The sequence below is a fragment of the Topomyia yanbarensis genome, chromosome 1, assembly GCF_030247195.1.
Source record: "Topomyia yanbarensis strain Yona2022 chromosome 1, ASM3024719v1, whole genome shotgun sequence".
Classification (NCBI taxonomy): Eukaryota; Metazoa; Arthropoda; class Insecta; order Diptera; family Culicidae; genus Topomyia; species Topomyia yanbarensis.
In genome coordinates this window covers 187,895,547-187,913,124 of record NC_080670.1, presented here as the reverse complement: position 1 = coordinate 187,913,124, position 17,578 = coordinate 187,895,547, and the positions used below count along the sequence as shown (strand labels likewise).

General features: G+C 40.6%; 1 protein-coding gene across 1 annotated transcript in view; it reads left to right on the top strand.

Annotated features, from left to right (window-relative positions):
* Positions 1–17,326, top strand: part of LOC131684659 (protein doublesex-like) — a 238,200-nt gene extending 220,874 nt beyond the window's left edge. The window contains exon 4 of the mRNA XM_058967723.1: positions 16,997–17,326. Within this exon, the coding sequence (XP_058823706.1) occupies positions 16,997–17,111 (115 nt within the window). The 3' untranslated portion in view covers positions 17,112–17,326. The remainder of the gene's footprint in view (positions 1–16,996) is intronic.
* The last annotated feature ends 252 nt before the right edge of the window (positions 17,327–17,578 follow it).

The following is a 17,578-nucleotide window of genomic DNA, read 5'->3' as shown; positions in this document are numbered from 1 at the left end:
TTAACTCAATTTCCGACCATCAAACGGACATCTTAATACAACCAGCAGTAAACATTGGCTACAAAATATGGCAACCGGGAATTATCGGCTATAAATCATTATCATTACCAGTGTTTAACTTCTCCAACCGCACAACCACAACGCTGTACTCGAGTTTTACTGGATGATAAAAGTAACAAATTATACTCACTTCCAACGACTTCCAGCAGCGAAATAATCTCGATCTCGGAGCCTGCTTGACCTACATTGCCCCGCAGGAAGCCAAAGGGGTTTTAGCCGCCCACGCCAGAGACTGCGGCTGCCTACGCGCGTGCTGGCTGCTGCCAGAACCAAGCGCGCCCTCACCTCTGCTGCTCTCTGGCTTTGATAATAATTCCACCAGTGTCGGGTCGGTTTGATATCATATAACCGACCATCGTGGCGCGACTAGCGCTAATACGCCAACCACCGAGCAGCGCTGCTTGCAGATGACAATTACGAATGGTATAGACAATACCATCCGCCTCCATTTAGTTGCGACCTTTCCGATTTGCCGCTGCATGCTAGAGCGGCGGCGGCGGTGTGTAATAAAAAGGGCGTAAAGGGTGTATTCGTACAAAATGGTACACAGACATAGTTGCTTACTGACGCCTTTGGTGGATTCTCTTGAAATTTTCAGCAAATGAGGAACCAATTGTCATGACCTTTTAATTTGATTTCTTACAATCGCTTTTCTTCCTTTCAACAGTCGTACGTTCTTAGAAGGATTTGAGTATGTAAGAAACGACGGTGTTGGCGATTCCATTCCAACCTTTATAGCGATCCTTTAATGAGGTGTTTGTTGTAGTTTCATTGTAAGTAAACACAACTTGTTTACAACCGGCTAAAATATATGATCTGCTATGAAGCTTGCCAGATTTACACATGACGTTGGCTTTGATGGTTTTCAGTTTTTTTCCTGACACGGCTACAAAGCTGCATACACATTATTTTTTACGAATATACCCTTTATAATCGATCGCTTTTCCTATAATAGTTCGCTACTTTGCTTTCTAGATCAACAGATTTCATTCATCATACGAGATACTCGTGGGAAGTGACTTCTTAATGGCATGGTTTGGTGGATTTTAGCGGTTGCTATTTAGAAGTATATAATTCCAGTTTAATTCTCCAAACATTGAGCTGGAGATATTGATTCACACTTATTTGCACAATTCCGCAAAATTTTATATGAAACTAGGAATTCATATTTTTGAATTGCCAGTCCGGCATTTTACAATCTTGAGTTGACCCGAGACGGGACTCGCGGATGTTTTTCTTCCGTTTTTATTGGCGTTGGTGGGAGCGACGAGCTGGGTTCAAATCTCATTGGATGCTTCTGACCTTTCCCTATTTCCAGGCTTGTCCATGGCTGCGATTCTAACATGATTGGTGTAGCTGTAGGTCAACCGGTTATCATTTTTCCAAGCGATGTATATTGCACATTACAAATTAAACCACTGGAATAATTTAAGATTGTATTGGCATGTGATTTGAAAATACGAAATATAGCTCCGGCTTTCTACATTCAAGTTTTTGACAACTACGAGATCAATGCAAGTGCCTCCAAATGTAGTCGCTTGTGAAGAATCAAAAATCAGACGAAGCTTAAGACAGCTCCCGAAACATTACCGCTGACCCACTGCCGCTACATTTTCGACTATCACAACAGAAGCAATTGATTCGATAACAGCTTTCCATTATTAACCCGCACGGAGCAAACGAATAAATCTGCAGTAGCTTCTCTGCTAATCCATCAACAAAGAACAGATTGATTAGACTGCCGAAAATCGATAGAGGCTTCTTCTTACTGTCCGTATTGATGTGCAATTTGCAGCCACACACTACTGATACGGTCGGCCATAAACGAATAACGAATTTTCTGACAACTGTGTTGATGTACGATCCTAAATCTTTTTTTTTTAATTTACTTTGCAATTTCATCATGAAAAAATATTCGCATGAACGTTTCCAAATTTTTCCGGATTATCAGCTTTTGTCAGAAACGGTTAAACTAACCGATGCTGCTCACTTTTAGCCAGAATACAGCCAGGAATGTACGGCTAGGATTTTCTGTACGCTTCCTGCCACAACTTTGTCAGATGTTTTGCTCGGTTCTGATGACAGATTTGGTCAACGACAACAGAAACAACGTGTGAAGTTGCGGATAAAGCAACGGTAAAAGGAAAACACGCGCGAGAACTGGAAAAAGAACAAATTTATCGTAAACGTATTATACACACGTGTTAACGCAACAACCGCATGGAACGTTATGACACATTGGTTTACTTCTCTGTTTTTGTGCTCGAGGGGGAGGTCAAAGGTATACAGTTACTGTAATGCAAGGGGCACTTGGATGCGCAAAGATGTAATTATTGTAACTCTCCACACTCCTCCTCAATAAGCGACTTCTTCATATCTATTTCACTAGACCGAGCATTACACAAAACATCGCGTGCTTCTGCGGTCCCAGGGGCTTTGTTAAAACGCTACCATAAGATCGGTCGGGCAGAACTCCAGGACGATTTGCTTCGTAGCACACAACTCCTGCACAAAAAGTTCGTTTGTGTCAGTATGTTTTGATCGATGGCTGCATCGTTCGGTCTTCACGAATGCCAGACAACCTTGGTTGTCCTCCTTCAGTACAGTTGGCTCCTCCTGATTTTCGCCGAAATCACGTAGAAGTTGTCTCAGCCAGATGGCCTCTTGACAGGTTTCGCAGAGCGCCACATATTCAGCTTCCATAGAAGACAATGTTACGGATGATTGTCGCCGACTTGCTCTCGAAATAGTACAACCTTCGAATGAAAACACGAATCCCGAAGTTGAGCGTCATCTATCGACGTCGCCGGCCCAATCAGCGTCCGAATAGCCGATGAGTGGTTTAACGAGGAGTCCACCCATGCAGAGGTATAATTCCATGGTAGCTTTTGCAGCCGTCCAATCGGACTCCCTTTGGGGCCGAAAACTTTGCCCTAGAATGGCAGTACTATTGGCTATATCCGGCCGTGCAACAACAGCTAAGTAAAGAAGTCCACCAACCAGATTGCGATACTTCGTTGCATCCTCCAGGACTCTTCCGCCAACCTTAACCTTCAGGAATCCAGGATCCATTGGTGGGCTAGCTGTTTTTGCTTCGTTCATTCCGTGTTTCATTACTAGCTTGTCAATGTAACGAACTTTGTAAACACCACCCTCACGAACCATCTCCATGCCCAGAAAGTATCGAACATCACCTAGACACGTTAAATCGAACTCATTCCGCAAACTGTCGAAAATTGTCTTAATTTCCCTCTCATCCGTCGAGCCGACCAACATGTCATCGACATAAACTAACAGAAACACTTTCACTTGCCCTGTATCCTTGATGTACAAGCACGGATTGGCAGACGATGGTTTGAATCCAAGTTTAACGAGAATGTCATGAAGCTTTCGGTTCCAACAATGTGCAGACTGTCGCAAGCCGTAGATACTGCGCTGAAGGCTGCAGCTAGCTGCTCCTTTCCCATAGCTTCATACCCCGGTGGCTTCCGCATAAAAAGCTCCTCATCCTTAACATCAATATGCTTAATCGCTAAGCCATGCTTTGCAGCAACAGCCAAAAATGTGCGTAAAATTGCTTGTCGAGTGATCGGTGCGAATACCTCGTCGTAATCAACACCAAATCGCTGTGTATATCCCTGCGCCACTATTCTGACCTTAAACTTTACTTTATTAGACCGATGAAATGGATCGACTTGATCCTAACAGTCAATTGGCACTTGCTCTGCTTGGTGGATTCACCTATATCAGCTACTGCGATATCCACCTTGGTGCGACGAAGATTCAGGGAATTTGCAGGCTTGTTGGTGATTAAGTTGCACATGGATTCTAAATCTAGGAGTGCACGTACGTTTCATTGCCGTTCTGATCTACGATGAGGAGGCAAACCGTTTCCAGCAAAACTGTGCTGTACTCAGCCTGGACCGATAGGCTCACTTGGCTGCTCGGCTTCATCGAACTGGAAGGGCCAGCGGTGGCGGACGTCGAGGGAATCGACTGGCTTACCGCGATGACAGGAGTAGATTGCGTTCGACGGTGCCAACTCATGCATTTCATGGCAGTTACGGCTGGAGAACACGGAGATACAGTTCCTGGCTTGGTGTCCAGTACGGAAGCAATTCCAGCATAGGCGTTTCTGGGAAACCAGCTTACGACGCTGGCAGACGGGCATCTCGGAAAATACTGGACATTGGAAGAGGAAATGCTTCTCTAGATAGACGAGACATCGCAGAGTACTGCGGTTCGATTCAACGGTAGCTGTTCTGTATGCCACCTTGAACGGCTTCGGGGTTGGTCGAACCGGTCATCTTGGCTGTAATTCTATCAGCATATCGTAGGTCACATCGTCGTTGTTGCTGGTTTTCTCCTTCCAAACACGTAGCGTAGTTGGATCCAGCTTGTAACAAAGGAGCGTGACGAATGAATAAAAATTTAAAGTCGCGTTAATAAAAAAAATGTAACAAAGAAGGTTGACTAACGGTGTGGCCCAATAATCGACGGGCTCGCCTAACTATGCCAAATCCCTCACATGCCGGTGGAAATCGTCAGCCAAAGCTTGAATTTCTTGGGGACTTTCTTGATTGACCAATGGGGGGTCATACAGAGCTCGGAAGAGCTGACGCTTCAGGAATGCGTAGTTGTCCGCTTCAATGTCTATGGATTCGAATGGTTTCCGGGCTTCTCCGTCCAGCGACTGCAGCAGGTACTGCAGCTTCATAACCGGAATATTTGCATTGCTATGGATCATAGACGTATACGTGTCACGGAATGCGAGCCAACGCGAGAAATCACTGTTAAACTTGGGAAGATCGATCTTGGGTAAGTGTAGATGGAACGATGACGAAACATGAGCAAATACTGTCATTGTGCTCTTTCAGCATGGTTGGGTTGCACGATTGGACAACAGAAATCCTTTAACCGCACAATAACGCGTCTCGAAATCCATTCTCGCTTCCAGGGAGAGGGGGTATCCAACATCTCCGGCTTATCGTACAACTCGATCTTTCCTTATACCTCCAGAAACTCCTTGTAGATCCGGTCCAGTGAATCGAGGCGAATTGGAATTTGGCAGGCATCCCGATCGCAGTCGAAATTTTCCGCATAGTTCTTCACTGCCTTCTGCACTACAAGGATCCCTTTCCGTTGGATTACGTACTCTGACAGTTTCTTTTCTGTCTTAGTCGCCACTGTTGTACCACTTCACTGATCTTCACTACTACCACATTAAATATCGAAAACGGGAAAACGGTACAAATTGAAAAATCGGACTCCTTCCTTCCTTTTCGCGGAACGACCGAAAAATGGCACGCAAATCGATCGAAATATTCTTCCCGACGCGAGCGTACCAACCTACGCGAAATTGCCACTCACAACCATCTTAGCAAAAGCATGCAATTTTTTCGAAAACAAATTATCCAAAAAATTCTGTTCCGACTTGGCGCTAATAAGCCGCGATGGTAAAAATCGCACTGAATTACAGCGAATTCCCAGTCAAACCATTCGGAATTTCATTCGGAATCCTGAATGGAGTCAGTATGGATTCCAAATCAAATGCAACAACAGATTCTGAGTCGGAATCGATTGTTGCATTTGATTTGGAATCGATAATGACTCCATTCAGAAATCCGAACCGGTTCCGGAATGAGTTTAACTGGGTTATAGCATCGAAAATAGGCACGTTCGGGGGGTTGGGACGGGCAGTGTCTACGCCATAGCATCGTGTCAGCAGAAAATACCAATTGTGTACTCAACGCACTGATCCAACTGGTTGAGGTTTCCTCCCATCCGGTTCGAAGGACCAAATGTTGGGCGACTTACGTTGGTGGTTACATATTTCGGAGGATTTTCTTCGTCACACCTTTCCCTCCTTCAACAGGGTTCTGCTACAGTGAACAGACATTCATGATCGAACAAATATATTAATAAACATTTGAAATAACATACATAAAACACTAGCGCCGCCAGACCTATTTATCCCAACTATCTGTCCAATCCATTCTGGAACCGGTTAGAAATCCAGAAAGGATTCAGTATGGAATCTGGCTCGAAGAAAACAACCGATTCCCACTCAATCGGTTGATACTGAATTCACTCAGAATTCCGAACCGGTTCCGGAATGGTTTGAGTGCCGGTTGGTTTCAAAATCGTCCAATGAAGGACCACAGAGAACAGACCATCTTCGGCATTCAACTTGTATAAAATCTCTAACGGTTTCGAAGGTAGTTTGGATATCTAAACCAGGTGCGCTACTGTCATGTTTTTTTTGTGGCTGAGTGCGACAGAATTGACAGCGGTTATTCCTCTACCCAGTCAAACTAGTCCGGAACCGATTCGGACTTCCAGCATGAATTCCAGCTCAAATGCGTCAACCGATAGTCGGAATCGGTTGTTTTCTTTGAGCTAGATTCCATGCTGAATACATCCAGGATTTCGAACCGGTTCCGGAATCGATTTGACGGATAGTTGGGATAGGTTGGTGTGGCGGCGCTAGTGTTTTTAGTATATTAATTCAAATGTTTACACACGTTTTTTAAATATTTTTGTTCGATCATGGATGTCTGTTCTCTGTGGGTGAACTGATTAAGTACGATTTAGTATTATGTGAACGTCAACATGTGTTGAATACATTTCTTTGTTCACGATGGACGACGTCGTGAATAGTTGCAGCCGCGAACAACGATTTCATGCTCAACTCGCAGTTTAGAGTATTTTGTCAGAATTGTATATGGAGGCGAACGTTCGTTGCGAACTGCGATGACATTACGCATCGATTCCGTCTATCGCCGCGTTTACAGTTCCGGTGAATATATTCCACTGCGAGCATATTTCATTGTGAAATATTTAAAATAATCGGGGAATATGAATATTAATCCATATTGATTCAATTATATTGAATAATTCGACGAGGACATTTCAAATGGGTCCATTAGCAAAACGTAAACAAATCCGGTTAATACTTACTTAAAATGGACATTAACAAAGCTTTATACATACCTTAAATAAGCCGATTATGAAGTCTGGCTGTTGGCGAAATTATAGATTATCGAAAAAGCACATAAGCAAAATAACTTGTTTTGTTTATGTTCCCTTTCACTTCCCCTAAAAAATTAACGGTTCATAATATTTCAGGGTCCCTTTTGTTTATTGAGATATCTGACGTTTAAAATACGCACACTGAAATCTCGCATTTTTATACTACCGCCCTCTCCTCAAGCCCAGAAGCGGTTTGTTTGCCTCCCAATTCGCCGCGTAAAAGTTTTATTTTCCTCCCAATTTAAACGTCAAAGCAGCACAATACCACAGAGAACAGACGTCCATCTTCAGCATTCAACTTGTGTAAAATCTCTAACGGTTTCGATGGTAGTTGGGATATCCAAACCAGGTGCGCTACTGTCGTTATGTTTTTTGTGGCTGAGTTCGACAGAATTGACAGCGGTTATTCCCTACCCAGTCAAACTAATCCGGAACCGATTCGGACTTCCAGCATGAATTCCAGCTTAAATGCATCAACCGATAGAGTCGGAATCGGTTGTTTTCTTTGAGCTAGATTCCATGCTGAATCCATCCAGGATTTCGAACCGGTTCCGGAATTGATTTAACGGATAGTTGGGATAGGTTGGTGTGGCGGCGCTAGTGTTTTTCGTATATTAATTCAAATGTTTACACACGTTTTTTAAATATTTTTGTTCGATCATGGATGTCTGTTCTCTGTGATTCAAATGTTTACACACGTTTTTTAAAAATTTTTGTTCTATCATAGATGTCTGTTCTCTGTGACAATACCAACTCAGCTGGATAAGTCTATAGCAAATGATTATGTGACGTTTATTTTGATCCCTTTCTTGGTGTCGGGATGTTTTTGCGTTTTGTTTTGTGTATAATATACACAAAACAACAAAACGGAAAAAAATGTTCATGGCCCCTTTTCTTATTGAAAAAGACTACTTGAAAAGGGTACAAAAACATCCCAACACCAAGAAAGGGATCAAAATAAACTCACTTAATCATTTGCTATAGACTTATCACAGAGAACAGACATCCATGATCGAACAAAAATATTTAAAAAACGTGTGTAAACATTTGAATTAATATACTAAAAACACTAGCGTTGCCACACCAACCTATCCCAACTATCCGTCAAATCGATTCCGAAACCGGTTCGAAATCCTGGATGGAATCTGCATGGAATCTAGCTCAAAGAAAACAACCGATTCCTACTCTATCGGTTGATGCATTTGAGCTGGAATTCATGCTGGAAGTCCGAATCGGTTCCGGACTAGTTTGACTGGGTAGAGGAATAACCGCTGTCAATTTCAATTCTTTTCTGATTTTTAAATTTAGAAAACCAAATTAAATTCAACCAACAAACTGACAGTTATCCTACTAAATGACGTATCTGCAAATATCTCATTCGCCTCATTGTTAACCGGGACAGCACCCCACACAGCATGATCTGGTACTTTTGCAATCCGCTAGCAGCCTGCCATCCCAAGTTTCATATGCAAACTATGGTATAGATCTGATAAGGCAACCTACAGAGTCGTGCAAGTCAATGGGTTTGGATGTGTTATTGTCCTAAAAGGAAACAAACTAAAAAATGCCTTTTTCAATAGTTTCGGGCCTAAAAATTGAAAAAGGACTGAGATATTAACTCACGGTACTATTCTGCATCAGAATATGCCTTAATCCGCACACCCCTAAAGGTCCCTATTGGACGATTTTGAAACCAACCGTTCTTAGAGGGCAGCCACAAAAAAGATGACAGTAGCGCACCAGGTTTGGATATCAAGTTGAATGCTGAAGATAGACGTCTGTTCTCTGTGGTCACACCTTTCCCTCCTTCAACAGGGTTCTGCTACAGTGAACAGACATTCATGATCGAACAAATATATTAATAAACATTTGGAATAATATACAATAAAACACTGACTCGAAGAAAACCAACCGATTCCGACTCAATCGGTTGATACTGCCCACTGAGACGTCCAAAAATTGTTTCAAAATCGTTCAACACGGGTCCAACGATGGACGTTCGTTGAACGGTTATTTGAACGTTGGTCAAATTGGTCCAACGAACGTCCGTCATTGGACGATTTTGAAACCAACCGTTCTTAGAGGGTGAATTCACTCACAATTCCGAACCGGTTCGGACTTCCAGCATGAATTCCAGCTCAAATGCATCAACCGATAGAATCGGAATCGGCTGTTTTCTTTGAGCAAGATTCCCACTGAGACGTCCAAAAAATTGTTTCAAAATCGTTCAACACGGGTCCAACTATGGACGCTTGTTGAACGGTTATTTGGACGTTGTCCAAATTGGTCCAACGAACGTCCTTTATCCCAGTAAATGAAAAGGCGGCTTGGCGGGTTAAACTATATGCTGGCGATCGGTAGGCTATTGAAACCTTGTTCTAGGCTACCCGCAGTAACTTGCCGTTTACTGTAAAAGTAGTGTGGGATTGGACAATTTTGAAACCAACCGTTCTTAGAGGGTTCCATACTGAATCCATTCATGATTTCGAACCGGTTCCGGAATGGATCCCAGTTAAACTCATTCCGGAACCGGTTCGGATTTTTTAATGGAGTCATTATGGATTCCAAATCAAATGCAACAACCGATTCCGACTCAGAATCGGCTGTTGCATTTGATTTGGAATCCATGCTGACTCCATTCAGGATTCCGAATGGTTTGACCGGGATTTGACGGATAGTTGGGATTGATTGGCGCGGCTAGTGTTTATCGTACATTAATTCAAATGTTTACACGAATTGTGCATGGACTTGATAAGCATATTAATGTTATTATTGTTCGATTTCGATCAATTGAGTAAGGTACTAAAAAAAATATTTTCGTGTGCTTGATGTTCACGTTCATTGTCACCGAGGGTGTAAATAGGCCTTTAGTGTATATGCGTTGATGAAAAAAAAATGTAGTTGATGATAACTTAATAACCTTTATTCAATAACAACTTATAACAATATTTACAGATTTTACAAATAAATAACGTTTTCTTCTTCTATATACACCCATTTGATATTCACAGTTACAAACTTTGAACTTATTTGTTCACCTTATCCTCGGCATCTCACGTACATTTTCATGAGCATAATTTTCGAAATAACTGATTAACCTTTTCACTTTGTTGCCTTCTGCATTGGGCTGAATCCTTTTAACGACACCATGTTTTGGGCATGTCCCATCGGTTATTCGTGTTGATCTACTGTTCTCTACAGCATGCGAACGCATAGCTAATTTTGGGATCACTCCAACGATTTTGGGAGTCGCATCTGCTAATGGAACTCTAGTACCATTAACCGGTATCCGCTTCGGTACCATTCCAACAATTTTTGGTTTATGTTCCAGTGGAATTTTACGGTCAGATGGCACTTTGCTTTTCCAGTGATGATGCCCGACAAAAGTTTGATAATCCTGCCTCAACTGAAGCATTTTAATTTTGTACTCGAAATCGTATTGTGAATAGTTTTGTTTTGAATTATTGACACTCGATCGCACTGTATGATTTTTACGTTCTTGACACATTGCTACCTGTTGCGCGTTATAACTGTTGTTTACCTCAGGATAGAATTTGTGAATGAAACATTTTCGTTTGTGGGTCAGGTATTTATTCCGATTTTTGTGGGTAAAATTTGTCAATTTCGCAGCATTTCCAACTGATATAATGGTTTCTACCTATATGATTGAACAGTTGTAGAGTATGTTTATTATGTGCATAGATCATGGTAGCAAATTATTAATGAAAGCGAGGCTGTGTTAGTTTTTGCTGTATTATACTAAACGAATTGTACCTATATTTATTTCCACACATCTTTACATTTTGAGCTTTTTACGAGCCATAACGGCATGTTCAGGAGCGTTTCAGTTTTAGATTCATAATTTTGACAGTTCTATAATATAAAACTGAAATTTTTTAAAACTGTAACTTGCTGTCCCCAACAGCAGTTTTAGCGGGTGTTCTATTCAGTTTAAAATTCATGTCTCGCCATGCCTTCAGCGTTACTGCAATCAAATTTATTTTTCCCCGGTATATCGGGTCTAAGTGTCTGTGCTGAATACTTTCCATGTATTTAAAACACAGTTCTAAACGTGTTTCAAAATCAGCAACAAATAGAACGGAGTCGTATAACAGTTTTAAATTTTAAAACAAAACTGTTCGAAATTATAAAACAAAACGCTCTGCTGGGGATGTGAATGTTTCAGTTTCAATTCTACTTTGAAACTCCTATACAAAATAAAACGCTCCTGAACATGCCCTATTAGCCATTATTATTGTATATCACTTTAAAGACGGCTGGGTTCGAGTTTTTAGACCCGAAACCCGGACCCGACGGGTTTTGAGTTGGGTTCGGGTTCTACAAATTTAAGCTTCTCGGGTTCGGGTCGGGTTCCGGGTTTTAAAATTTGAAATTCTCGGATCGGGTTGGGGGTTTTAAAATGTTGAACTTTCGGGCTCGGGTTCGGGTTTTAAACAAAACAACCCAACCATTTCTTGACGCTGTTTGTGTCTATACACAAAACCCAGTCTCTTTATACTTCGTGATGCGAATGGAAGACACATATAACCGTGCCAAATGGTAGCACCTTTAAATCGCTAGAATTCGACGTATTTTCTGGTACTCAAATATAGTATTTTTTAATTCTTGTATAAAATTCTGTCTCTTCAGATTCGCAAACTGTCTGAATTATTTTATGTTTTAAAAGAACATTCATGAGCGAGCATTCAACAATACGTGTTTCACATCTAAAATCTCTTTGTGATTTATTTTTCATGATAATTAGTAATTAGTAATCAAGTCAACAGGAATTTATCGGAGAATATTGGTTCAACTTTCTGTTTTAAAACATTAATTTCGACAGGTGCTTTAAAACCGATACGTAGGCCGCGGTCGGAGTAAACGCGTAAAACTCGGCTAAAGCGTACAGCAAATAGCATCTAAAGCAAAGCGAGTTGAAATCTACGGGAGGTAGAAACAATTAAAACCAATCTATTGATCCGCTCCTGATTGTTCATTTTGACAATCGCGAGAATTCGAAACATGAGTGTTGCGAGTGCACTGAATGATAGTACTTCAAATTAAAATTTGTCGAGTTCGGGTCGGGTTCGGGTTTTCAAATTCGGGAAATCGGATTCGGGTTTTACAAAATTTTCATTCTCGGGTACGGGTCGGGTCCAAGTTTTCTAATTTTAAAATTTTCGGGCTCGGGTCGGGTGCGGGTTTTTCAAATTTTATAATTTCGGGCTCGGGTCGGGTTCTTCAATTTTCAGGCTCTCGGGTTCGAAAAAATTGATACCCGACCATCTCTATACCACTTGTGTGACACATAATTTTTTTTCTTCGGTCAGTCGTCACACATACTAAGGCTGTCCGCGACACAAATGTATTCTATGTACACACTTAAAATCCATTACCTACCAGTAGGTAATTTTAATTTGCTATCCTTATTTCACTGCCGGAAAACAAGGGAGAGGAAATGAATGATTGCCTGGCGCTACTTTCGTCAGAAATCCAACTCGCTTACGCAAAAAAAGAACAAATGGCGTCTGTGTTCTTAGACATAAAAGGAGCATTCGACTCTGTTTCCATTGATGTTCTCTCAGAGAAACTACATGAATGTGGTCTTTCATCAATGATAAATAATTATACAATTTATTGTCAGAAAAGCACATGCATTTTTCATATGGCGATTTGGCAACATTCAGAATAAGTTACATGGGTCTCCCACAAGGTTCTTGTTTAAGCCCCCTTCTCTACAATTTTTACGTGAATGACATTGATAATTGTATTGTCAGCCCATGCACTCTAAGGAAACTTGCAGATGATGGTCTCTGTTACAGGACCAAAAGCCATGAATTTACAACAACCACTGCAAGATAGTTTGGATAATTTATCAAGTTGGGCATTGAAGCTAGGCATCGATTTCTCTACGGAAAAAACAGAGTTGGTTGTTTTTTCAAGGAAGCGTGATCCAGCTCAGCTTCAGCTTCAGTTGGTTGGTAGAACGATAGCCCAAGTCATGACCTTTAAATATCTCGGAATTTGGTTCGATTCTAAAGGTACATAGGGAGGCCACATTAGGTATCTGATAAAGAAGTGCCAACAAAGGATAAATTTTCTCCGAACAATAACCGGATCTTGGTGGGGTGCTCATCCAAGTGACGTGATAAGATTGTATCAAACAACGATACATTCAGTAATGGAATATGGGTGCTTCTGTTTCCGTTCAGCTGCAAACACTCACATTATTAAATTGGAACGAATACAGTATCGTTGTTTACGAATCGCCTTAGGTTCCATGCAATCGACACATACGATGAGTATTGAAGTACTAGCGGGAGTTCTTCCCTTAAAAGATCGATTCTGGGATCTCTCCTCTCGTTTACTTATACGTTGTGAGGTTATGAATCCATTGGTAATTGAAAATTTTAAAAGACTTGTCGAGCTTCAATCCCAAACCAGATTCATGACAGTGTACTTCAGTCACATGTCACAAGAAATAACGCCTTCTAGTTATGTTATGACATGTGTTAATATACTAGATACTCCCGATTCCACTTTATTTTTCGACACGTCCATGCAAGAGGAAATTCGTGGAATCCCGGATCACCTGCGCTCTCTGGAGATCCCCAAAATATTTATAATTAAATACCAACACATTGACAGCCATAAAATGTTCTACACTGATGGGTCACGAATCAATGAGGCCACTGGCTTCGGTATTTTCAACAATAACACCTCGATCTCTTTCAAGCTTGCAGAACCTGCCTCTGTTTACCCAGCCGAGCTAGCAGCAGTTTACTATAGTCTGGAAATCATTGATACTTTACTTCCGAGCCATTATTTCATTCTCACAGATAGCCTCAACACAATTAAGGCACTAAGCTCATTAAAGCTTGACAATCACGCTCCGTTCTTTTTGAAGAAGATACGAGAATACTTAACTAAATTAACAAATAAATCTTATCAAATTACCTTAGTGTGGATTCCCGCTCATTGCTCCATACCGGGTAATGAGAGAGCGGATAATTTAGCCAAAATAGGAGCACTGGACGTTGACATCTATGAAAGACCTATTGCCTTCAATGAATTTTATAGCGCTTCTCGGCAGAGGACGCTTACTAGTTGGCAAACATCATGGGACAATGGAGATCTGGGACGGTGGTTGCACTCAATTATCCCTAAAGTATCAACGAACACACAGAAAAAAAATATTGGTAAAAGTAAGAGTGTTCCGCTCATAGCAAAAAAACAACTAACGCCTACTATCAGGTTGAAAGTAAAACTTTTAAATTAATCAAGAATAATAATCAAAATAAAAGTTTTCCTTTTAAGCTAATGAAGAATAGTATTCAAAATAAAAGTTTTATTTTCAAACTAAGAGTATGCGTTGGTTCTTTTTTGCTAAGAGTGAAAAACTTATTTTTACCAACATTTTTTTTCTGTGTGAAGGCATGGTTCAAAGGATTGGATGTAAGTCGAAACTTCATTCGTGTAATGTCTAGGCTTATGTCCAACCATTATAAATTGAATGCGCATCTCCGCCGTATTGGGATCGCAGAAGATAATCAATGTGCTTGCGGAGAGGGTTACGAAGACATTGAACATATTGTTTGGTCTTGCACTGAATATCGTGAAGCCAGATCCCAATTAATAGACTCCTTACGAGCCAGAAGAAAACCACCGTATGTTCCTGTTTGTGCTATCCTCGCTTTACGAGATCTTACATACATGGGCCATATTTATCATTTCCTGAAAACAATAAATATTCAAATATAATTATCCCCACAATGTTTTGAGTTTTTTCCCTTGCTACCCACAAACAATTTAGATTTCTTTGCAGTTAGTTAAGTTAGATAAAATGATATAAATAAAGAAAAAAAATAAACAAAAATTAGAGAAAAACTATCAATAGGTTTACAATGAAATTCAAGAAAATAGAGTATAAATAAAAATATTCAAAATGATGATTATCCTCAGTGTTAGCATTAGAAAGTGAATTTTTATTATAACGTGATAGTCTTAAGAACTTTTGTAACTTGTTATATAAAAAAAACCCCGGCGTAAAAAAGCTTTTGCAAATGCCGTATCAAATAAACGTTTTATGAAAAAAAGGGGGAGGAAATGATTTTTTTACTCAAAATTAATGGGATGAAGTTTAGTCGGCTTTGGAGAATATCTCATTATTTTTGGGTAAATTTGGACTCCCTCACTTTCGTTTTCCATTGGAGGTAGTAGGATACACAGATTTAAAATTACCTACGCCTAGGTAATGCAAGTTTTCTGTGTAGGCAGTCCCATTTCGATCGCAATGCTGAGAATCAGTTCTATTTTTCGAGTACTATCTCAGAGCAGATTTGGAACAACTCTACTATTCTGTTTTAAATTTTGTACGATTTGAAACACGAATATAACACTGTTTCAAATATTTTTCACTGGTATGTGTGTCGACTGATAGCAGAAAAAACCATATGTGTGACATAAGTGATAAGCAATGACAAAATCAAAGAAACAATATTTAGCACAAATGGCTGAATCATCGCTTGCAGCTCAAATGCAACAACCGATTCCGAAACCGAATGAGTCAAAATCGATTGTTGCATTTGAGTAGGCATCCATACTGGCTTTATTCAGATTTTCGAACCGGTTTCGGAATGGGTTTAACTGGGTATTCATGTTTCAAACCGTAGAAAATTTAAAACAATAGTCGAGCTGTTATAAATCTGTTCCAAAAAAGTGCTCGAAAAAGAAAACTGCATCTCAGTGTTGCGATCGATCTGTTTTAGTTGGTGATGTAAAATGGATTAGCCGATATAGAATAGTCCAGTGTTCGCTAAGAAATAGATGTTTCAAAATCGTTCAATACAGGTTCTTGAATGGACCAACATTTGACGACATCAAACAGATCGTTCATTCCCACGGATACGTCCGAAAAATTGTTTCAAAATCGTTCAACACGGGTCCAACGAAGGACGTCTTTGGAACGGTTATTTGGACGTCGTCCAGCGTTGGTCCGACGAGCGTCCGTCATTGGACGATTTTGGAACCAACCGTTTTTAGGGGGTTCCATCATAAAAACTAGAAAAACTCTAGTAAGAGAACTGCGGAGAGAAAAACAGCATTTTTGGCAACGTATGCCTGACATAGTATGGCAACACGTCCAATGTTATAACCCGGTCAAACCATTCGGAATTTTATTCGGAATCCTGAATGGAGTCATTATGGATTCCAAATCAAATGCAACAACCGATTCTGAGGCGGAATCGGTTGTTGCATTTGATTTGGAATCCATAATGACTCCATTCAGAAATCCGAACCGGTTCCGGAATGAGTTTAACTGGGAAGGATAGGCAATGTTCGATCCCTCTAAGAACGGTTGGTTTCAAAATCGTCCAATGAAGGACGTTCGTTGGACCAATTTGGACAACGTCCAAATAACCGTTCAACGAACGTCCATCGTTGGACCCGTGTTGAACGATTTTGAAACAATTTTTTGGACGTCTCAGTGGGATTGGATTCATTTTTTGACGCTAAACGCGAATCCAATCGATCCAAAATGGAGTCTCCGCAGTTCTCTTTCTAGAGTTTTTCTAATAAAAACCCAAAATAGTCCCGCTAAGAACGGTTGGTTTCAAAATTGTTCAATGAAAGACGTTCGTTGACAACGTTGGACGTCAGTTGTCTCAAAAGCGTTCAACACGGGTCCAACGATGGACGTCTTTGGAACGGTTATTTGGACGTCGTCCAACGTTGGTCCAACGAACGTCCACCGTTCATAGGGGGTTGAACAAACTTCGAGTCCCAGTAAGTTCAGCCGGAATAAAACTTTGAAATGCAAGTAGTTTTTCTAGGATTAGAATTAAAATTTAAAAATACGCAAATTTAATCTAAACCTTTTCTAATCCCACACTACTTTTGCTAGAGATAGCCTAGAACAAAGCTCCATTAGCTTACCGATCGCCAGCATCTCGTTTAACCCGCCTAGCCGCCTCTTCGTTCACTTGGGAATGCTGCCTTGCCGGTCGTGCCTGATATAAAACCGTAACGTTTCCAGCAGGAAAAACCTAAAGAAAACCGCTAAACAAAGTTTACTGTTTACGAGTCGGAGTGCTGACTGGTTCTAGTTCGAATTTCGGCTCCAGCGACACAACCGATTCTAGCCAGAATTGGTTGTCATTCGAGACGGATTACTAACTAGAATTTCTCAGTTCTGGCTGTTTAACCTCAACTGCTGTCAAAATATACTGTTAAGTTCTATCGATGTATATTTCAAAAGAAAAAACTTTATTAATAATCTTTGCAGTCTAATAATATTTCTTATTAGACTGCAAAAATATTTGAAATTTTCCAATGGAAGATACATATTCTTCCATACATTTGAGCAACGGAAAATTCCAAATGCTAATATACCCTAGATTATATCAGTATTATTACCAAACATACCCTCGCAATCAGAAAGAGACAATGTGTCACATCATTGTCTCTTTCTGATCACGAGTACACA